This window comes from Dendrobates tinctorius, unplaced genomic scaffold (assembly GCF_039654945.1).
Source record: "Dendrobates tinctorius isolate UK_male_01 unplaced genomic scaffold, ASM3965494v1 ptg000320l, whole genome shotgun sequence".
Taxonomy (NCBI): Eukaryota; Metazoa; Chordata; class Amphibia; order Anura; family Dendrobatidae; genus Dendrobates; species Dendrobates tinctorius.
In genome coordinates, this window is record NW_027361987.1 from 1,770,870 (window position 1) to 1,791,011 (window position 20,142).

At 45.1% G+C, this 20,142-nt stretch overlaps 1 protein-coding gene and 1 long non-coding RNA gene across 2 annotated transcripts; one reads left to right on the forward strand and one right to left on the reverse strand.

Annotated features, from left to right (window-relative positions):
- Nucleotides 1-1,137: 1,137 nt before the first annotated feature.
- LOC141073924 (uncharacterized) lies at nt 1,138-3,044 on the forward strand. The gene is made up of 2 exons (XR_012227097.1): nt 1,138-1,828; nt 2,109-3,044. It is a non-coding gene; the product is annotated as an uncharacterized lncRNA (long non-coding RNA).
- Nucleotides 3,045-16,827: 13,783 nt separating this feature from the next.
- Nucleotides 16,828-18,966, reverse strand: LOC141073944 (uncharacterized). The gene has a single exon (XM_073561475.1). The coding sequence runs from the start codon at nt 18,818-18,820 to the stop codon at nt 17,015-17,017; it is 1,806 nt and encodes a 601-aa protein (XP_073417576.1). The 5' UTR covers nt 18,821-18,966; the 3' UTR covers nt 16,828-17,014.
- Between the last annotated feature and the right edge of the window lie 1,176 nt (nt 18,967-20,142).

Genomic DNA, 20,142 nt, shown 5'->3' on the forward strand with positions numbered 1-20,142 from the left:
ACATAGGGGAGAAGCCTTTTTTATGTTCATAGTGTTGGAATAGTTTTAACCAAAATTGAATTCTCTTAAATGGGTTGTCTCTTGTCATTCCTCATGTTTGCTGACAAAAGGATAAAACTAAACTTTATTAATTCCAAATGTAAAACTATACCCATAATTCACCCCCTGAAGGTTAGTCAGTAGGTGACTAATAGAAAAACATGTGCCCCACATCTCAGTATATAGGGTGAGGTGACGTATACACACTCACTCTCCAAGCCTCTCATTTCTCCGGGCTTCATCATCCTCACCAAAGGCGACTCATCAGGAGACTATTTAATATTGAACTATATTCAAGTGAGGCTAGACAAAAAAAACTAAAATCATATTATCCGAAACAGTCAGAAAACTAGCCCCATATTGGCAGATCCCAGACCTCAAACTATATACTGTGTAAGTTTATAAGCCCCTCCAGTGTCAGGAATAGATAGAATGTGACAATACAGTATAATTCTTGTGATTTTCTCCTATAGGGACTGCCCTAGTTTGGTAATGTAACTGCTGATAATTAGTAGTGCAGACAAATTGTCCTAGACTAAACTCAGTCTTCAGACGGCCCAATATGTACCACTCAGGGAAAACTTACCTGCTCCAAAGATCATTAGCAGCTTCTAACTAATGGCCATGCTGCGGTCTGTCAGGGAATGAGTGCAATATCGTTATACAGACTAGGGATATGTGCAGTCATAATGTCTGGGAGATCTGTGCCATTATTTAGTATGAATATGGAAATTATCTCTGAAAGGTAAGTGTTCCCTGAGTGGTATATACTGTATTCTCACATACTATCTATTCCTGACACTGGAGTGGCTTATAAACTTACACAGTATATAGTTTAGATATATATATTGGGGGCGCTAGTACTACAAGAGGAATATCCGCTGCACGACAAACAACACACCTCCAAGTTGTTGATTAAAGTGCAAATAAAATTAAAAATGTCTGCGCTGAATAATCCTCACAAATCCAGAAAATACCCTAATTTTAGGGCTATAGAACGACAAAATATAACAATAGCTTGCAAATAAGTGAGAAAATAATCAATAAATGAGATAAGAAACACAAAAAAAACAAAAAAACCCTTTTTTGTGTTTCTTATCTCATTTATTGATTATTTTCTCACTTATTTGCAAGCTATTGTTATATTTTGTCGTTCTATAGCCCTAAAATAAGGCCAGGGTCACACTACCCGACGCTAAATACGGTCCGTAGTTTACAGGCATAATACGGATGAATGACCCCTAAATAGTGCTCCGTATGTCATCCGTAAGCAAGGTGTGGTCGCGTATTTTGAGCATGTCAGCATCCGTATGGAATCTGTATGCTGAGATTTTCTCGCACTATTTAAATCATTAGCCTGCACTCTATTTATTGGCTCAGGAACAGGTGGCAGCCTTCATTCTGTCCATTTGTCACCTTGCCTTCACTAGGTGTGTTGGTGTTGTATGTGCAACATGGCAAACAGTCTGACTTTCTACACAACTGAGCAGGTTCTCTTCAATTGGCTTTTGTCACGCTGCTTTGGTCAACCATACTCTGTGATAGTGGATCCGCGGAGGAGGAGACGCATGTGGGTACATCCCCTTTTGAGGCAACGACTCACAAGAGTTAATTTTCACCGCCTCTATTCTTCTCTGCGGGAGCATCCTATCAAATTCTACCAATACTGTCGCATGAGCCTTGCAACATTTGATCGACTCTTGGAGACAGTGCGCCCTGGGATAACCTTTCAGGACACAAGGATGCGCAAAGCTATATCTGCAGAGGAGCGACTTCTACTCACAATACGGTATGTACTACAGAACCACATTCTCTAGGTTCATAATGTGTTGGGCAAAGTTTGAATTTTTGCATTCTTGTAGTAAGTTTTAGGCCCTCATCTTAGTCCACATATGTTTCAACTTACAGACCAGAATGTTATGTGGAATATGTACTGAATATCACTTACTCATTGTGCAAAGCAAGATGTGTGTTATTTGCTCTGAAATCTTACCAAGTTTGGTATGTATGGACCTGTTTGTTTTGTAAATATGTGCATTCGACAATCATCCTTTTCTGTTGTTCTTCAGCTTCCTGGCCACTGGCCTATCTTATGCTGTCCTCCACCATGAGTTTATGATTGGAAGATCAACCATATCTGGCATAGTCAGGTCAACATGTAGTGAAATATGGACAAGACTATATCAAGTCGTCATGCCCGAGCCCAGGATGGAAGACTGGTTGAGGATATCAAGGTACTTTGAGGAGGAATGCCAGTTTCCAAATTGTATTGGGGCCCTTGATGGCAAACATATCCGGGTGCGTAAGCCGCCGAACTCTGGCTCCCAATTCTTCAATTCTAAACAATACTTTTCTGTTGTATTGTTGGCTGTGACCGATCCTCAATACAAGTTTATAATTGTTGACATTGGGGCCTATGGAAGGACGGGAGACTCTAGAGTCTTCAATACTTCCATTATGGCTCGGCGGCTACGCAACAACCAGTTGGATCTGACAGCTACCAGGCTCCACTCAAGAATGTGTCCCTTATGTCCTTGTGGCAGATGAGGCCTTTCAGTTAACACGCAATGTCATGAGGCCATATCCCTGGCGCAACCTTCACCACAGGCGCAGGATATTTAACTTGCGCCTATCACGTGCTCGGCAACTGGTGGAGTGTTCTTTTGGCATTCTTTGTGCCAAATGGCGGGTACTCCAGTCTGCCATTCAGCTGAGAGAACAAAATGTTAATGAAGTAGTGAAAGCCTGTGTGGTTCTTCATAACTTCACCAGGATACATGATTGTTCCTCCTCTGCTGGTGTGCGTAGGCCGGACAATGTGCGTAGGGTGAGACCACCTATGAACCATCAACGTAGACCGATCTCTGGCCTCAAAGTGCGTGATATTTTCACTAATTACTTTATGGCACCTCAGGGGGAACCTTCTTGGCAAGAGCATGCTGTATCTATGTTGGCAATGTTGGTTTGATGTGTGTCAAAATAAATATATTTCTACCCCTTCTGAATCTATGACTGTTGATTTGATTTGGTAAGCGTATTTTGATAGGGGGTTTGGACAATTAAGACAGACGTAAAGTGTAGTTGCCAAATTTTTACTTTTGCTTTTTTTTTTTTTTAGTTTGTAAGGCAAACATATTCTTGCCCTATGAAAAACTTGGGCAATGGCCCAATTTGGGCTTTTGGCATATTTCAACATTGTTGTTAAAACAAAATTACAAACATATCCAACAACATACAAAGTGCAATAACAACATTGCAACTGTACACATTTTTTAATCCAAAGTAAAAAAGAGGAGTTATCCATCATCAAAATGAGCTACAAAAGATACTAACATTTATTATGAAGGTTTTAAAATCATTTTAATAAGCCACCATGACAGGCAAGGCTACCTTACGCGTATCTGACACATATTACATGTCTGTAATAAACACAATATTTCACCGCACTATACTGGGAAAGTCAAAGGATCAAATTAGAAGACTGACTTGATAATACATAGAGAGAGCGTGATGGTCTTGAGGCTGTTTGCCTTGATTTTGGAATATAGTTAGCTGGCCTAAATTTTGCTAAGTGAATATGGACAGCACGCCTTTTCTAGGCATTATCAAGTGAGTAGTCTATTTTGATCCTTTGACTTTGCCAGTATAGCGCTGTGAAATATTGTCTTTTTTACAGACATGTAATATGTCTCAGAAACGCATAAGGTAGCTTTGCCTGTCATGGTGTCTTAATCATATGATTTGAAAACCGTCATAAGAAATGTTAGTATTACCTATTTTAGCTCATTTTGCTGCTGGAGAAAACCTCTTTTTTACTTTGCCTTGGGATTTTAACCACCAGTTCAAACACACTGGACATCTCCTGCCATCAGACCGCTTAAGAACACTCATGTACAGTATGGGTTTACAATTTCCATGTTTTTAGCCACTTATAAATTGTGGAATGTTGGGGAAGGAGAAGGCAGAGGAGCAGCCTGTGGTTGCTGCTGACTACTTTGAGCAACATCGCCCTGTGTGGGTGCATACTGTTGCCCATGGTGTTGGTACTGACTTTCCTCCTGTGCTTGTTGGGGGTAGTGGCCATAGTAATACTGCTGAGGGGCATCTTGTTGGGGCGGGTAGGCCCGTGTCTCATACCCACCAATATAGCCATGTCGTTCCCAACCAGGTTGGGACCAGCCTCCAACACTGGGTGGGAAAAAGTGGCCATATTGGTGGGGTTGGCTAGAGCCAGAAATCTGTTGCTGCTGTTGGGAAGGTTGGGTAGGGGGAGGAAGGGGGTGAGGTGTAGGCCCACGTATTTGAGGATGTTCAGACCCTGCTTGACCAAGCATCTGTGTGGGTGGTCTCATGCGCATTAGATTTCTGTGGGAAAGCTTGCCACCTCTCCAGATATTCAAAAAGCTCATATGGGGTATTGGGGGGGGGTGCTTGCATCAAGCAGGATCTGAAAACATCCCCGAATACGGAGCCTGACCTCACGGGAAAGGGCATGGAGATAAAGGGCCAGGCTACATGAGTAGGTCTCCTCCCCATCATCTGTAGTGACTCGAGATAAATAATTTAGGACCCCTGTGTCCACATTGGTCCTGCTCTCTTGAACAGCGACCTGGCGCCTTCTTCGGCCTCGCCGGGATGTAACAGCAGCCTGTGGGGAGCCCCGGATCAGGCCATTCTGGCTGCTGCTCAAGTTGCCCTGTTCCTCCAGGATGGGTGATGGGGCAGCAGCAGACGGTCCTGGTGGTGTGGTTTGTTGGGCAGCCAATGGGTTCTCCTGTGATGACTCATCTTCACCCATGCTTCTTGTAGGGGGAGAAGATGGGCCAGCCACCTCATCCCCTACAGGATCAATTATGGGCTCTGTCTCTGAGCCCGTTCCTCAATCCGTAAGGTTGGATTGAGTTCTGTTAGGCTCCTTTCACACATCAGGTTTTCGGCGTCAGGCGCGTTCCGGCGTCGTGCCGGAGCGCCGGATCCGGCAAATGTTTAGTAAAACCGGATGTGACGGATCTGGTTTTCTGCCGGATCCGTCTTGCTCTTAACAGCCAAAACCGGATCCGTTTTTCGACGGATTACGCCGAATCCGGTTTTTAATATCGCCCCTTGTGGCCTTCCGAAAGGGATTGGCTACTGAAAAACTATATATAGCGTGTTCCTACAGCCCTTCTTTGACAGGTTGTAAAGGAGAAAGTGCAGGTTGGAGAGAAGAGCAAGTTACTGGCGAAGATGGATGTTGTGATTGGAAATATTTTGAAGAATTTGGCGGATTTTACAGCGGAGGCAAATCGTTTGAGGGTGATTGTTCTGGAGAAGGAGAGAGTGAGACAGCAGCGCATCAGGCATCGTAGACGACGTTTGTGGATCCACCCCATCACAGCCAAGAGAATGACGCGTGGGGTCTATTCTACACTCTGCATGGACCTTAGATGAAACCCGGATAAATTTTTTGGATATGTTCGGATGAAAATGGAGAATTTTGATAACTTGGTGGAGCGCATTGCACACCTCATAAGAAAATCGGACACCTATTGCCGCTTCTCTGTTTCACCCGCAGAGCGTCTGATGGTGACTTTAAGGTAAGCCACATTTATTGTATATGCCTCGCATCAGAGCACACTTTCACTGCAATCTTGTTGGTGGTAGTTTGTATCTCCAAATGTTATAGCTGACTTTTGGTATGTAATGCTGTGATTTTAAACTAATTGATTGTTTTTTAATTCCCCACAGATTTCTTGCAACTGGAGAATCCCTTTCGTCACTGCATTTCCAGTACAGACTCGGGATTTCCACCATATCTGGAATAGTGAAGTACACATGCCGTGCACTGTGGGACTCCTTAGCTGAAGAGTTTTTACCAGAGCCCACAACAGAGAGGTGGATTGAAATTTCAGAAAAGTTTCAACAGATATGTCAGTTTCCGAACTGCTTGGGCGCTGTGGACGGGAAACATATCCTCATTGTAAAGCCAGCCGGATCGGGATCGGAATATTTCAATTACAAGAAATATTTTTCAATTGTCCTCATGGCCATCGCTGACGCGGAATACAAATTTATTGCTGTTGATATTGGGGCCTATGGCCGCTCCAATGACTCTCAAGTTTTCAAACTGTCTGCCATGGGGCGTAAACTGTATGGAAACACCTTCCAGTTCCCACCACCTAGACCGCTGCCGCAAACATCTGGTCCACCTATGCCATTTGTCTGTGTAGGGGATGAAGCCTTCCAGCTGTCAGAACACCTTTTGAAACCGTACGGTAGCAGAGGATTGTCAAGAACAAAACGCATTTTTAATTACCGCCTCACAAGAGCAAGAAGAATGGTTGAATGTACCTTTGGTATTCTGACAGCCAAATGGCGGGTCCTATTGACTGCGATCAACCTCAAGACAGAAACTGTGGACGAGGTGATCAAAGCTTGCGTGGTACTCCACAATTTTGTTATCTGCAAGGAACCCATTTCCATTGAGGACACCTCTGAAGAAACCACCTTGCAAGATTACCATGACATTACCACTAGAAGTTCTGTGACAGTTTCAGTAATGAGGGACAATTTTGCACTATACTTTGTCACCTCAAGGCAGAGTACACTGGCAGGATGACAGAGTGTGAAAGATTTGTGCCCTTAACCAAACTTGTGTACCTTCTGTACCAACAGTATATACCTTTGCCAACCAAAGTTGGCTATCTTGTCCTGGTCTTACTATTTTTACCTTTAGGCCACAGGTGTGTACCTGGTTGTGTTTTATGCAAAGTATTTCACCTTTTAACAAAAGTCGTGTACATTGTTAGGAAATCACCAACAATAAACACAACTTTTTAGGTGAAATACTTTGCTTCAAACACAACCAGGAACACAACTGTGGCAAAAAGCTAAAATTTACCCACAGTTATATACCTGGTTTTGAATACCTTTTTACCTTTGAAATACCCTGTATTTAACCTTTTTTTTAAACATATTTCGCCGCAGAAAGAAATGACAGACAACCATTGTGAAACGATAATTTAACTTTTATTTAAAATATTTTTTTTTTGTAAAATGTTTTTAAAGTGCAAAAAACTTTTTTAATAAAGGTTTTAAACCAAATGACCATTTTTATTAAAAAACACATTATAAATCTGTGTAGTGTGGGGTGGAAATACTGCTGGAGGGGCTGCGGGACACTTCGACACTGGGAGTGTGGAGAGAGGACTGGGATCGTGGTGGGGAAGGAACAGTTAGAGGTGAAGGTGTGGAAAAAGCTACAGAATGGGTGGACATGTGGGAGGCAGAAGAGGTGGTGGGCGGTGGAGTGGAGGGTTGGGCAGGGACTGTAGGAGCAGATGATGTTGATGGAAAGTTGTATGGGGAAGGAGTATGGTACGGGGAAGGAGTTTGGTACGGGGCAGGTTGCTGGAAATGGGGAGATGTCTGGTACTGGGGAGGTTGCTGGTACTGGGGAGGTTGCTGGTACTGGGGAGGTTGCTGGTACTGGGGAGGTTGCTGGTACTGGGGAGGTGGCTGGTATGTAATAGGAGGGGGAGGATGGAAAGTGGCTGGAGGGGGTGCAGGTGGAGGAACTACTTGGGTGGGAGGAGGAGGTTGGGAGGTAACGTGCTGGAGAGCACCATGGCATGAATGCATTACATGCATCTGCTGGGTAGGAGAGAGCGTTTCCATGCGCTCCACAACAGACCTGAAAAAGGTGTGGTTTGACGAAGATCTTGCTTCTGAATGCATGGTTTGCAGAAGTGTCTTCACCTCCAGAATGCTGGAGTTGATCTGCTGAAAGCCTGCGGAGATTTGCTCTGACAAGACTTTTAGACAGTTCTGGAAAGATGCATTCAGATGCAAGAACTCTGGCGCATAAGTCTTTTCCTGACCCCTCTGCCGCTGCCGCCCAGTACCCGCAGGTGTACTAGAGGTGGCAGGGGCAGAAGGGTGGGGTAAAGGGAAAGCGATCTCCTCACCAGCAGCTTCATGTAATGTAGGCGGCCACGATGCTCCTGTGCTGGTGGATGGGACAGATGGGTCGAATGTGTGGGAAGGCTGGGAAGGTGCAGATGTACCGGGGCGGTCGAAGTGTCCCTCGGTGCCGGTCTCCTCAGGGATCGCCTCAGAAGGGTCCAATCGTGCAGGCTCCCGAGTGCTGCTCACCGTGCTGTGGAATAAAGAGAAAAAAAAACAATTAATATAGTGACATGGCATGGCCCTGGCTGAAAAAAAATTGTTACATCTAAACATTTTTTTTTCACATGTGGTGTGTAATATTTACCTTCTGGTGACCATTGTATCCCGGAGGAACGACAGGGCTTGTGCGTACTTGTACTTGCTCCTGCGTCCTCCAGATCCACTCGGGGCCCGCATCTCTTTATTGAACTCCTTCTTGAAACGATCCCTCACAGACCGCCACCGCTTCACAATTCTGTCCCCTGAAACGAGAAAGGACAAAGTGGTTAGTATACAACATCAGTGTTTCCCAAACTCCAGTCCTCATGGTCCCCAGGGGTCATGTTTTCAGGATTTCCATAGTAAATAGAAATCCTGAACACATGATCCGTGGGGACCACGAGGACTGGAGTTCGGGAAACACTGGTTTACATCAAGCAACCGGTACTGTATATACTTCCGCTCTTTAATCTGGACCCGAGCATCGAGGTCCTCCCAGCGGCCCACAAGGAGCGAACAGATTTCCTCCCAGAGTCGTCGGGTAACGATCAGGTCAGCATGGCGGCGGTCAGCCATATTCCATAGCGGCTCCCTTTCTCTGACGAGATCGATGAGGTTGTCAACATCAATTTCTCCATCCTCACCGTCTGAGTCGGGAGCACCCTGTGAAGGCTGTTAAAGTAAAAGAGAAAAATAGCAAAATTAGTCACCACACTTAAGACATGAAATAAAAAGTGTACCAAAATTTCACTTAAATATTATACTTACACGCTGATGACCGCCGCGTTGCTGTCGCCGACGACCCTGGGAGGCACTGTGAGGACCTCTTGGCCGAGCACCAGATTGGGAAGACTAGAGAAGAAAAGAAAAAAATTTATGTGTTTGGATGTTGGCATTTGTTTACTGTGTGTCGTCTGCAGAACATTGTTTTCTATGTGTTGTGTGTAGTGTGATGTTGTGTTTCTGCGTTTGATGCAAAAAACTTACCAATTGTGAGCCCACTACAGGTGTCTGTCCACCCCTTCCTTCTTCTTCTGAGAGCTCCTCTTCAGCTTGTGATTCCTGTTTTGAAATAAAAGGCAATGAATAGACATATATTACAGAGATGATTGATTTTGGAAATAAAAACACCGTCAAACGCTGACGATGCGAGGGAGGGCTCCCAGAAGAAGATGTGCTGTCCTCTTGCTGGCCAGACTCCATGGCTGTGGGTGGTGCTGTTGCTGCTGCCAGTGCTGCCACTGCTGATGCTGCATCTCTTGGGCGGCTGTTGAATAAAGAAAAACAAAGGGCCAATGAATATCTTGATATTCCATGGCCCTAGTTTTGAGGAATGGGGGATTTGATAATTACCGTCTCTCATCTGCTGCTGGACTCCCCTCCCGCTGTTCAGCATGTTCCCTTTGCTGCTCCATTTGGGGTGGTGGTGGTGCTGATGGTGCTGCAGTGGTCTCCTGCCATCTCCTGCGCCTGGTTGCTGTCTTGGGTGGCATGTTGGGTGTGGCTGAGGGTCCCACTGTCATGCTTTTATATATGTGTCTTGTGGGCAGAGCTACTGAGCATGCTCAGACCCAAAAAACCGGATCCGGCTATCGCCGGATCCGGCGCATTGCGGCGCTCATAGGCTTTCATTGTGTGAAAAAGACAAAAAACGTTACAGTAGCCGTTTTTTACAGACGCCGGATTGCGACACATTGCCGGATCCAGCGAAAACCGGATGAAACGCATGGCCATCCGGCCCGATCCGGCGCTAATGCAAGTCAATGGGGGGAAAACCGGACCCGGCATTGCAGTCAGAAGTAAAATTCCACAGTGCACTTATAATATCTGAGTGCTTACTTTATGATTCATAGCTATTCATCTGTTCCCCCAACAAATGATTTCAGTGATAAAAACTGACATCCTGCCAAGTTTGAACAAGGTCTACTACTTCCCGGATGCCTCTTCTGCACAGTACAAACATAAGAAAACTTTATAAATGCCTGCCATCACAAGAAAGATTTTGGAGTGGAAGCTGAATTGCCCTTTTTTGCCACAGGTCATGACAAATGTGTATGTGATGATTTAGGATGCCCCGTGAAACGTTTTGTAGCTCGGGCTAGCCACCAGAGGTCATATTCAGACCAAATCTTATCTCCCTTGCAGCTTATCAACTGGAGGGAGAAAATTATTCCTAACATCCAGATCATGTAGTGTACAAACCAGGACTATGAAGAAGAGGAGAGTTTGTTAAAAGATTGATTTCTGTAAGCAGAGCCCATCAGAGAGACCCAGCAATACTGGACTGTCATCCCAGGTAAGTGAAAAAGAAAAAATAACAATGAATTTATCATTCAACAGTGACGTCCATGAAGGGATTGAAGGTGGCTGTCACGGCCCCGGGTTCCACTTACCTTGTTGCACGCGCTTCCTGACATGTCCCCACGCCCGGCCTCCGGCTCCCTCGGCGTCGGGCGCCTGCGCACTGCCTCCCTCCTGGTGCGCAGCCCCCTGGGTAGTATGACACGCTGGCCCCGCCTCCAACATGGCGGCACCCAGTGCTACTTATGCCCGGCGTCTGGACAGGTAAGACGCCTGTTCTACTAATGCGGTGACGCTGTCTCATAGCAGCGTTCTCTGTGTTACAGGCCCCTTCTACCCTGCCTCTGTCTGTGCAGTGTCCCTGGTCTTAAGTACCTCTATTCTTGCCTCTGCCTTCGCTGTGTGCTGTATCTTCAGTTCCCTCTCCCTTTGCCTCCACCTGCGCTGCCTCCGACAGCTCTCCCTCTGCACTCTTGCTATACGGTACCCTCTGTTGGTCCTTACTCCTTCCCTGTCCTGCTCCTTCCATCCTCCCGTTTTGTGTTTTATCAGTACTTCTGCTTTTGCAGCCTCCAGCTATTGCCACCCGCTGTGCTCCGGTCCTGCGCTCTGCCTGTTCTCCACGGCCTCTGTGTTCCCCTGGGCTCCCTGTACGGATTTGCCTGTGCCTCCTCTCCTGTCTAAGCCCAGTCGTCCCTTTGGTTCCGGCTGTCGCGGTTCTATCCCCTGGGGGTCTACCCCTAACACTCCCTGTATAGGGGGTGGTTCTCACCTGGACGCTCGCCCTTAGGGGCTCTGTAGCCGTGACCCAGAGGGTCCACTTCCGGGTTGTCTCTGCATTCCTCTTGCTACAGCAACCGTAACAGGTTGCTGATCCCGCTGGAGCCACGGCTGCCCAAAAAGATTTGGTTTTCCTTCAGGAAAACCAGATGCGTTGATGTCCTTTATGAAAACTATGGACTCGCGTCTTTCCGCTCTCCAATCCTCTGACCATGGTAACGCTGCCCAGTTGGCTGGCTTACAGCAAGAATTGGCGCAGCAGCGTGATACCCAGTCACATATCCTCAGCTATATGGCTTCAGTAGATGGTCGGTTGCTTGCCTTGCAGTCGGCCGCCTCTGCTCCTCCTGCTGCGGGTTCCCATCCTCCTCCGCAGTTGGCCAAACCACCCCGGTATAGCGGTGACGCCAAATTATGCCGGGGTTTTCTAAATCAGTGCAGTCTTCATTTTGAATTACTGCCCCAGCAGTACCCCACAGACCGAGCCAAAGTGGCCTTCATCATCTCTCACCTAGAGGGGGACGCTCTGGCTTGGGTCAATCCCCTCTGGGAGCGTGATGACCCTGTGGTTTCCCAGTTATCTGTATTTATGGACACTTTCCGTCGGGTTTTTGACGAATTGGGTCGATTAGCCTCCACCACTGAGGCTTTGTTTAGCCTCTGCCAAGGTTCCCTAACCGTGGGCCAGTACGCCATACAGTTCAGGACCCTGTCCGCCGACTTAGGTTGGAATAGCGAGGCGTTGGTGGACGCTTTCTGGCGAGGTCTCTCGAGTCATATTAAAGATGAGCTCGCTGGTCGTGATACCCCTACAGCTCTGGAGGATTTGATTTCCCTGGCCACACGGATAGATCTCCAGTTTCAGGAACGGGCCAGGGAGAGAAGGGTTTCTTGTCCTTTATCTTCTCTTTGCAGACCACCCAGTTCCCGACCCAGGATCCTCTTCTCTGCCTCTGCTCCCTAACCTATGCAGGTGGACTGCCTGAAGCTCTCTGACCAGCGTTGTAGGGAGAGAACCCTCCAGGGTCTTTGTTTCTACTGCGGTAGCGGCTCCCATTTGCTCCAAACTTGTCCTGACCGTCCAGAAAACTCCTCCGCCTAGGCCAGGTGAGAGAGGCCTTCCTGGGTGTTTGTGATACCTCTCTACCCCTCACTTTGTCTGTCCTCTTGCATGTTGATGGGAAGCGGGCTTCTCTGGTGGCCTATGTGGACTCGGGTGCCGCCGGAAATTTTATTAGGCTTGAGGAGGTCAACAAATTTTCTGTTCCTGTGAGGCCCTTAGAGAACCCTCAAAGTCTCACTTCCGTAGATGGTCGACCCCTGCTAGAGACAGTTACCCATGTCACTCATGAGGTAGAGTTGCAGGTAGGAGCCCTGCACAAGGAGAAAATTATGTTTTATGTCTTGGCAGGTCTTTCCCATCCAATCCTACTCGGTCTCCCTTGGCTGGGCTCCACGAGCCCACCTTAGATTGGCATAGCGGCAACGTCTTGCGCTGGGGGGGTCTTTTCAGGCTCAGTGCCTGCTGCCGCTGCATCCCGTGGGTACCCCTCTTCCTTCTCCTGTTCTCTTCGGATTACCGTCGGCTTATAGTGCCTTTGTGGATGTTTTTGATAAGAAACATCTAGTCAGTATAGTCTAGATTATAGTCTAGAGATTATACAGTCTAGTGTGCATGGGGAGTGTGTCATCACAGACACTTGGATGAGTAAGCATGGCCAAGGGGGTTACATCTCGCTGACTGGGCACTGGGTGACTCTACTGGCTGTGGGGACAGGTACTGCTCCACAAGTCTTGGAATCCCCAAGGCTTGCAGGACAAACCTCTACATTTAACACTTCCTCCACTGCTTTTGCCTCCTCTATCACTTTTAGGGCCTCCACCTGTGCCCTCAACCTCTGCCTTAATGAGACACGCGTTCCAAGTGCGGAGCAGATCCCCACCACCTCCGTACTGCACAGCCAGGGCTCTCTGCAATCAGGCAGTCTTAAAATTGATATGTCTTGGAGATTGCAGTCATACAGCTGAAGAGTTGTGGACAGTTCTCCAGGCTCAGTTTGATCAATGGCTGTCTCCGCTGAACCTGCATGCAGGGAAGGTGATAAGGGTGCAAACTTGGTGGCGGCCCTACGGCAAGGCAAGCCCACACACGTGCCTTGCATGGCTCATGTCCTCAACTTGGTGGTATAGCGTATTCTCCACCACTATTCTGGCCTGGGTGAACTGCTCAAGAAGGCACGTAAGCTGTGTTCTCATTTCTGCCATTCACACCCCTCTCCTCATCGACTTGCAGTGGAATTCCACTCTGCACGATGGAGCGACTGTGGCAGCAGCAACAAGTCCTGACGCAGTATGTCATGTCATATAGCCTGGGCCAACGCCGTATGGACCTGGCGCATGTCACATTTACAGAGTGCGCACAGATTAAGTACTTCTGCACCCTTCTGCACAGTTTAAAAATGGCTACTGAGATAGTTATCACTGATGCCTCCATCATCAGCATCACTATTCTGGTCATCTATATGCTGGAGAAGACATTGAATAGCCTGCGGGAAGAGATGGTGGTCCCAGAAGAAGAGGAGGAAGCAGAGGAGGATGCAGAAGGGATAATACTGTCTCTAAGTTCAAGACTGTCGCAACACAAGTGGGTGCCAAGGGAGGGTGGATTACTGTGATCGAGGGGGGGGTGATAACAGACAAGCTGTTATGGAAGGTGCAAGATCCGAGGAACAAATGGAGGAGAAAGAGGTGATGGGCGAGTAACTGTCAGATGAAGAGGATAATACTCCCCTCTCTGTTATTCGTGGTTGGTGGGATGGGACGGAGGAAACGAGCCTCATTGTTACCCAGTCACCAACACAGCATGGGCTTGGACCTCATGGTAGAGCCCTACATATGAGAGCCTTCTTGCTGCACTATATGCAACATGATGCCTGTATAGTTATGATTAGGAATAATGCTGACTACTGGGTTGCCACTTTATTAGATCCACGTTATAAAACCAAATTTTGCCACATGATCCCTGCCCTAGAAAGGGAACAGCGAATGCTGGAGTATTGAAACACGCTTTTACACAACCTTAAGAGAGCTTTTCCCTAAGACAGCAGTGAAGCACACAGTTCGAATCGCGGTTGTTGACTTCCAACCTCCGGACCATCAATTCTTCAACGCCAAAATATTAGCAGCAGCAGCATTGGTGGAAGTAGAAGAAGCAATTTTTGTGAGTCCTTTGACACTTTTTTAGGCCAACGCATGACGTGGGTTACTTGCTTACATATTTTGGCCAAAATATTAACTAATACCTCTCATATTTTTTATATGTGTTTTTTGCACTTTATTTTTCAGGGTGCAGTTGGGCCCATTCAGTCTTGTAAACTGTGGTGTCTGTTCACATGGGATGCATTTGGATGGCGCTAGGCAGCCCGCCTGATCTAATAGTATGGGTGTAACTAATAGGCTGTTAGCCTGGATGATGTGCATTCCCATTGTGTGAACAGCGGAGCATACAAGTCTTCATTGTGCATTAATATACCAAGCAACCGCCCCCTCCACACACTGGTAGGTTGTGAGCGGTTGTCTCATCGGTATTCTTGCACCTGTGTTGCCGCCATCTTAACTATATGGGCCCACTCACCCTGATAGTGCATTTGTTTGGAGGTCTGGGCAGGTCGGCATCTCTGCTTTTTGCTGTTTTTGAACATTTGACATTTGCCTGAATTTTTATATCTACACATGATTTACACAAATTATATTTTCTTGTGGTAACTCTACTATTTAACATTAGAATCTGTGTATTTCTGTAATTATTTGTATGTATACATGATTGATTACCACTTCTGTCTCTGTAAAAACAATCCCCTTTAACCCCTTTCTGACATCGGGTGTAACTGTATGCTGATGTCGGACTCCCTCCTTTTGATGCGGGATCTGGCGCTGAGCCCACATCTTTTCTCGCACATGATGGGCCAGAAATCCCGCACATCGGTGACCCTGTCACGTGATCACGAGTCACCGATAGGTTGGCATGACAACCAGAGGTCTCCAGCAGACCTCTATGGTTGTCACTGCCGGATCCTATGAGCTCTGCCCAGTGGTTGGCGCTCATAGCAAGTGAGCAACTCTGCTACATGCAGGTGATCTGATCATTGCCTGCATGTAGCAGAGCTGATCGGGTTATAGCAGCTTCTAGCCTCCCATTGAGACTATTGAAGCATGCCTGTGGAGACATGGGGTGGTCAGCGCGCACCCCGGTCCGCTGGCCGAAACAACATGGATCAGGGATCATCCCACCGAACGCAGGCTCTCCCTTTAACATGGGCATAACGCTACTCAGACAACACACACACAGTGAGGGTAATGCAGTGTGGCAATGCTTTATTGTACCACAAAACAGGCAGATAACACATAGAACAGTCCCAGCAAAATACCCAACAGAGTGCACATTGCAGAGTCTCATCCTTCCGCTGATTTGCTCCAGGGGTTGCTACCCCACCTGTGGCACGCACAGAGATGAGGTAACAACAAGTGTAGGAAGATGACAATCCATTCAGTCCATACAAGCTAAAAAAAGGCCAGTTGATCCGAGGATCACAACCTGGCTTCTCCAAACGTATCCATGGTTCAGCGATGGTCAGTGGAGCAGCTCTGTATTCTTCCAACCAAGGCTGAAAACCCCTAGGTTGTTTCCTGTAGAATGATAGATCCATGTCCCTCGTGATGTAAAAACTATACGAAGTATAAAGTTTGAAGTCTGGGATCTGCCGATATGTGGCTAGTTTTCTGTTTCAGATAACATGATTTTAATTTTTTTTTGTCCAGTCGCGCTTGAATATAGATCAATATTAAATAGTCACCTGATGACGCCTTTGGTGAGGACAATGAAACCCACAGAAATAAGAGGCTTGGAGAGTGAGTGTGTATACATCACCTCACCCTATATACTGAGATGTTGGGTATATGTTTTTTTCTATTAGTCACCTTCTGACTAACCTGCAGGGGGTGAATTATGGGTATAGTTTTACATTTGGAATTAATAAAGTTTAGTTTTATCCTATTTTCAGCATACAGGAGGAATGACAAGAGACAACCCATTTAAGAAAATTCAATTTTGGTTAAAACTATTCCAACATTATGAACATAAAAAAGGCTTCTCCCCTATGTGACATCTCTGATGTTTATTAACAGCTGATTTCCAAGTAAAATATTGACTATATTAAGAAAATCAAAAAGGCTTCTCCCCTGTGTAACTGCTCTGATGTCTAACAAGAAGCGCTTTCCGGTTAAAATATTTCCCACATTCTGAACAGGATAAAGGCTTCTCCCCTGTGTAAGTTCTCTGTTGAGGTGGCTCAGTCGCTAGCACTGCAGCCTTGTAGTGCTGTAGTCCTGGGTTCAACTCCCATCTAGGACAACATCTGCAAGGAGTTTGTATGTTCTCCCCGTGTTTGCGTGGGTTTCCTCCCACATTCAAAAGACATACTGATAGGGAATTTACATTGTGAGCCCCATTGGGGCCAGTGATGATAATGTGTGCAAACTGTAAAGGGCTGCGGAATAGGTTAGTGCTATATAAAAAGAAAGATTATTATTAGTAGTAAGATTCCATTTCTGTTAAAACATTTCCCACATTATGAACAGGAAAAATGGCTTCTCTGATGTGATCAAGATTTATTTTCAATTAAACAAGAAAGAAGTTTCTCCCCTGTGTGAGTTATTTGGTGTGGAACAAGACTCCCTTTCTGGTTAAAAATTATTCCACATCCTGAACATGAAAAAGGCTTCTCCCCTGGTGAGTTCTCTGGTGCCTAACACAATCTGATTTATTGCAAAAACATTTCCCACATTCTGAACATGAAAAAGGCTTCTCCCCTGTGTGAGTTCTCTGGTGGGTAACAAAATTTGATTTGTACGGAAAATATTTCCCGCATTCTGAACATGAAAAAGGTTTCTCCCCTGTGTGTGTTCTCTGGTGATTAACAAAATGTGATTTATGTGCAAAATATTTCCCACATTCTGAACAGGAAAAAGGCTTCTCCCCTGTGTGAGTTTTATGGTGATTAACCAAATCTGATTTCTGGTTAAAACATTTCCCACATTCTGAACAGGAAAAAGGCTTCTCCCCTGTGTGAGTTCTCTGGTGAGTAACAAAATGTGACTTATGTGCAAAACATTTCCCACATTCTGAACAGGAAAAAGACTTCTCCCCTGTGTGAGTTTTATGGTGATTAACCAATTCTGATTTATGGTTAAAACATTTCCCACATTCTGAACAGGAAAAAGGATTCTCCCCTGTGTGAGTTCTATGGTGATAAACCAATTGTGATTTCCAGTTAAAACATTTCCCACATTCTGAACAGGAAAAAGGCTTCTCCCCTGTGTGAGTTCTTTGGTGTCTAACAAATTGTGATTTAAGTGCAAAACATTTCCCACATTCTGAACAGGAAAAAGGCTTTTCCCCTGTGTGAGTTCTATGGTGATTAACCAAATCTGATTTCTGGTTAAAACATTTCCCACATTCTGAACAGGAAAAAGGCTTCTCCCCTGTGTGAGCTCTACGGTGATTAACCAAATCTGATTTCTGGTTAAAACATTTCCCACATTCAGAACAGGAAAAAGGCTTCTCCCCTGTGTGAGTTCTATGGTGATTAACCAAATTTGATTTCCGGTTAAAACATTTCCCACATTCTGAACAGGAAAAAGGCTTCTCCCCTGTGTGAGTTCTTTGGTGTCTAACAAATTGTGATTTAAGTGCAAAACATTTCCCACATTCTGAACAGGAAAAAGGCTTTTCCCCTGTGTGAGTTCTATGGTGATTAACCAAATCTGATTTCTGGTTAAAACATTTCCCACATTCTGAACAGGAAAAAGGCTTTTCCCCTGTGTGAGTTCTATGGTGATTAACCAAATCTGATTTCTGGTTAAAACATTTCCCACATTCAGAACAGGAAAAAGGCTTCTCCTCTGTGTGAGTTCTATGGTGATTAACCAAATTTGATTTCCGGTTAAAACATTTCCCACATTCAGAACAGGAAAAAGGCTTCTCCCCTGTGTGAGTTCTCTGGTGAGTAACAAAATGTGATTTCTGTATAAAACATTTCCCACATTCTGAACAGGAAAAAGGCTTCTCCCCTGTGTGAGTTCTATGGTGATTAACAAAATTTGATTTCCGGTTAAAACATTTCCCACATTCTGAACAGGAAAAAGGCTTCTCTCCTGTGTGAGTTCTCTGGTGAGTAACAAAATGTGATCTCTGTATAAAACATTTCCCACATTCTGAACAGGAAAAAGGCTTCTCCCCTGTGTGAGTTCTATGGTGATTAACCAAATCTGATTTCTGTATAAAACATTTCCCACATTCTGAACAGGAAAAAGGCTTCTCCCCTGTGTGAGTTCTATGGTGATAAACCAAATCTGATTTCCATGTAAAACACTTCCCACATTCTGAACATGAGAATGACTTCTCTGCTTTAGTAGCAGTTTGTTTTTTATTGCCTTTTTTGTGACATTGCTTTCCCTTATTACTCAGTAATGAATCAGAAGATGGGACCTGTTTCATAAGATCAGATGACAAATCTTTGCTATGAATGGATGATGATATATCTGGAGTAATAGCAATCACTTCAGTTGTATCTTGTAGGATCTCAAGATCATCAGATTTAAAAATTGAAGATGTCAACTGTCCCTCTGATCTCCTGGTACAGTCATCTGCTAAGATAAAAAAAACAATTATTATTTATTACTAAAATATCCTTTAGTTTTATATTTTTGAACATTTCTACTTAAATTGTCCATAAAAATGGCAAGCTATGTAAAAGCTTTAATTATTTACCAAGACAATGACAGTTCACAGTGTAATAGAAAACCTTGTTGGATGAGCCAGTAGTGTGCGGTGTTCAACTGTTTGTTCATTCTGCCTCCCAAATATCGAATACAAAGAAACCAATCAATGTTATGTAGGCGAAAATAATACCAATTCTCATCTCACAAAAAACAAGTCCCCACTCAGGTCCATCATCTGTCATTGGAAAAACAGAGGTTCCCACACTAATAGTGGCTCAAAGGCTGTTGAAAAGCAACAGAGTTTCTATAAACCAATCCAGCAAAATCCGCTCTCACTTCGGAGTCTTGCAGTGTGCGCAAACAACATTTAGGATCCCTGTACTTAGCAATATTATAGTGAGAAGAATCCACTTAATTTGCGGTGTCTCCTGGAGCACAATCTGGGCACTATGTGCTGGGTAATAAAATGGCAAATGTGTAATTTTCACTCCAACATCCACTGCATGTTAATTTCCGGAAAGTTGCTGTGGAGTCAAATTATTCACTCCTCCTACACACATGGTCAAAATTGTTGGTACCCGTTGTTTAATGAAACCCACAATGGTCACAGAAATAACTTTAATCTTACAAAAGTAATAATAATTAAAAAATCTATGAAAATGAACAACTGAAAGTCAGACATTGCTTTTCAGCCATGCTTCCACAAAATTAAAAAAAAAATAAAACTCATGAAATAGGCCTGGACAGAAATGATTGTACCCTTAACTAAAATATTTTATTGCACAACCTTTGGAGGCAATTGTTGAAATAAAATGATTCCTGTAGCTGTCAATGAGACTTCTGCTCCTCTCGACAGGTATTTTGGCCCACTCTTCAAGAGAAACTACTTCAGTTGTCTCATGTTTGAAGGTTGCCTTTTCCAGACGGCATGTTTCAGCTCTTTCCAAAGATGCTCATTAGGATTTAGGTCAGGGCTCATAGAAGGCCACTTCAGAATAGTCCAATATTTTCCTCTCAGCCATTCTTGCCTGTTTTTAGCTGTGTATTGTGTGTCATTATCCTGTTGCAAGACCCATGACCTGCGACTGAGACCAAGCT

Coding starts and splice junctions, on each gene's coding strand:
- LOC141073944 (XM_073561475.1), bottom strand. CDS start 18,820: ATGAAACAGGTCCCATCTTCTGATTCATTACTGAGTAATAAGGGAAAG.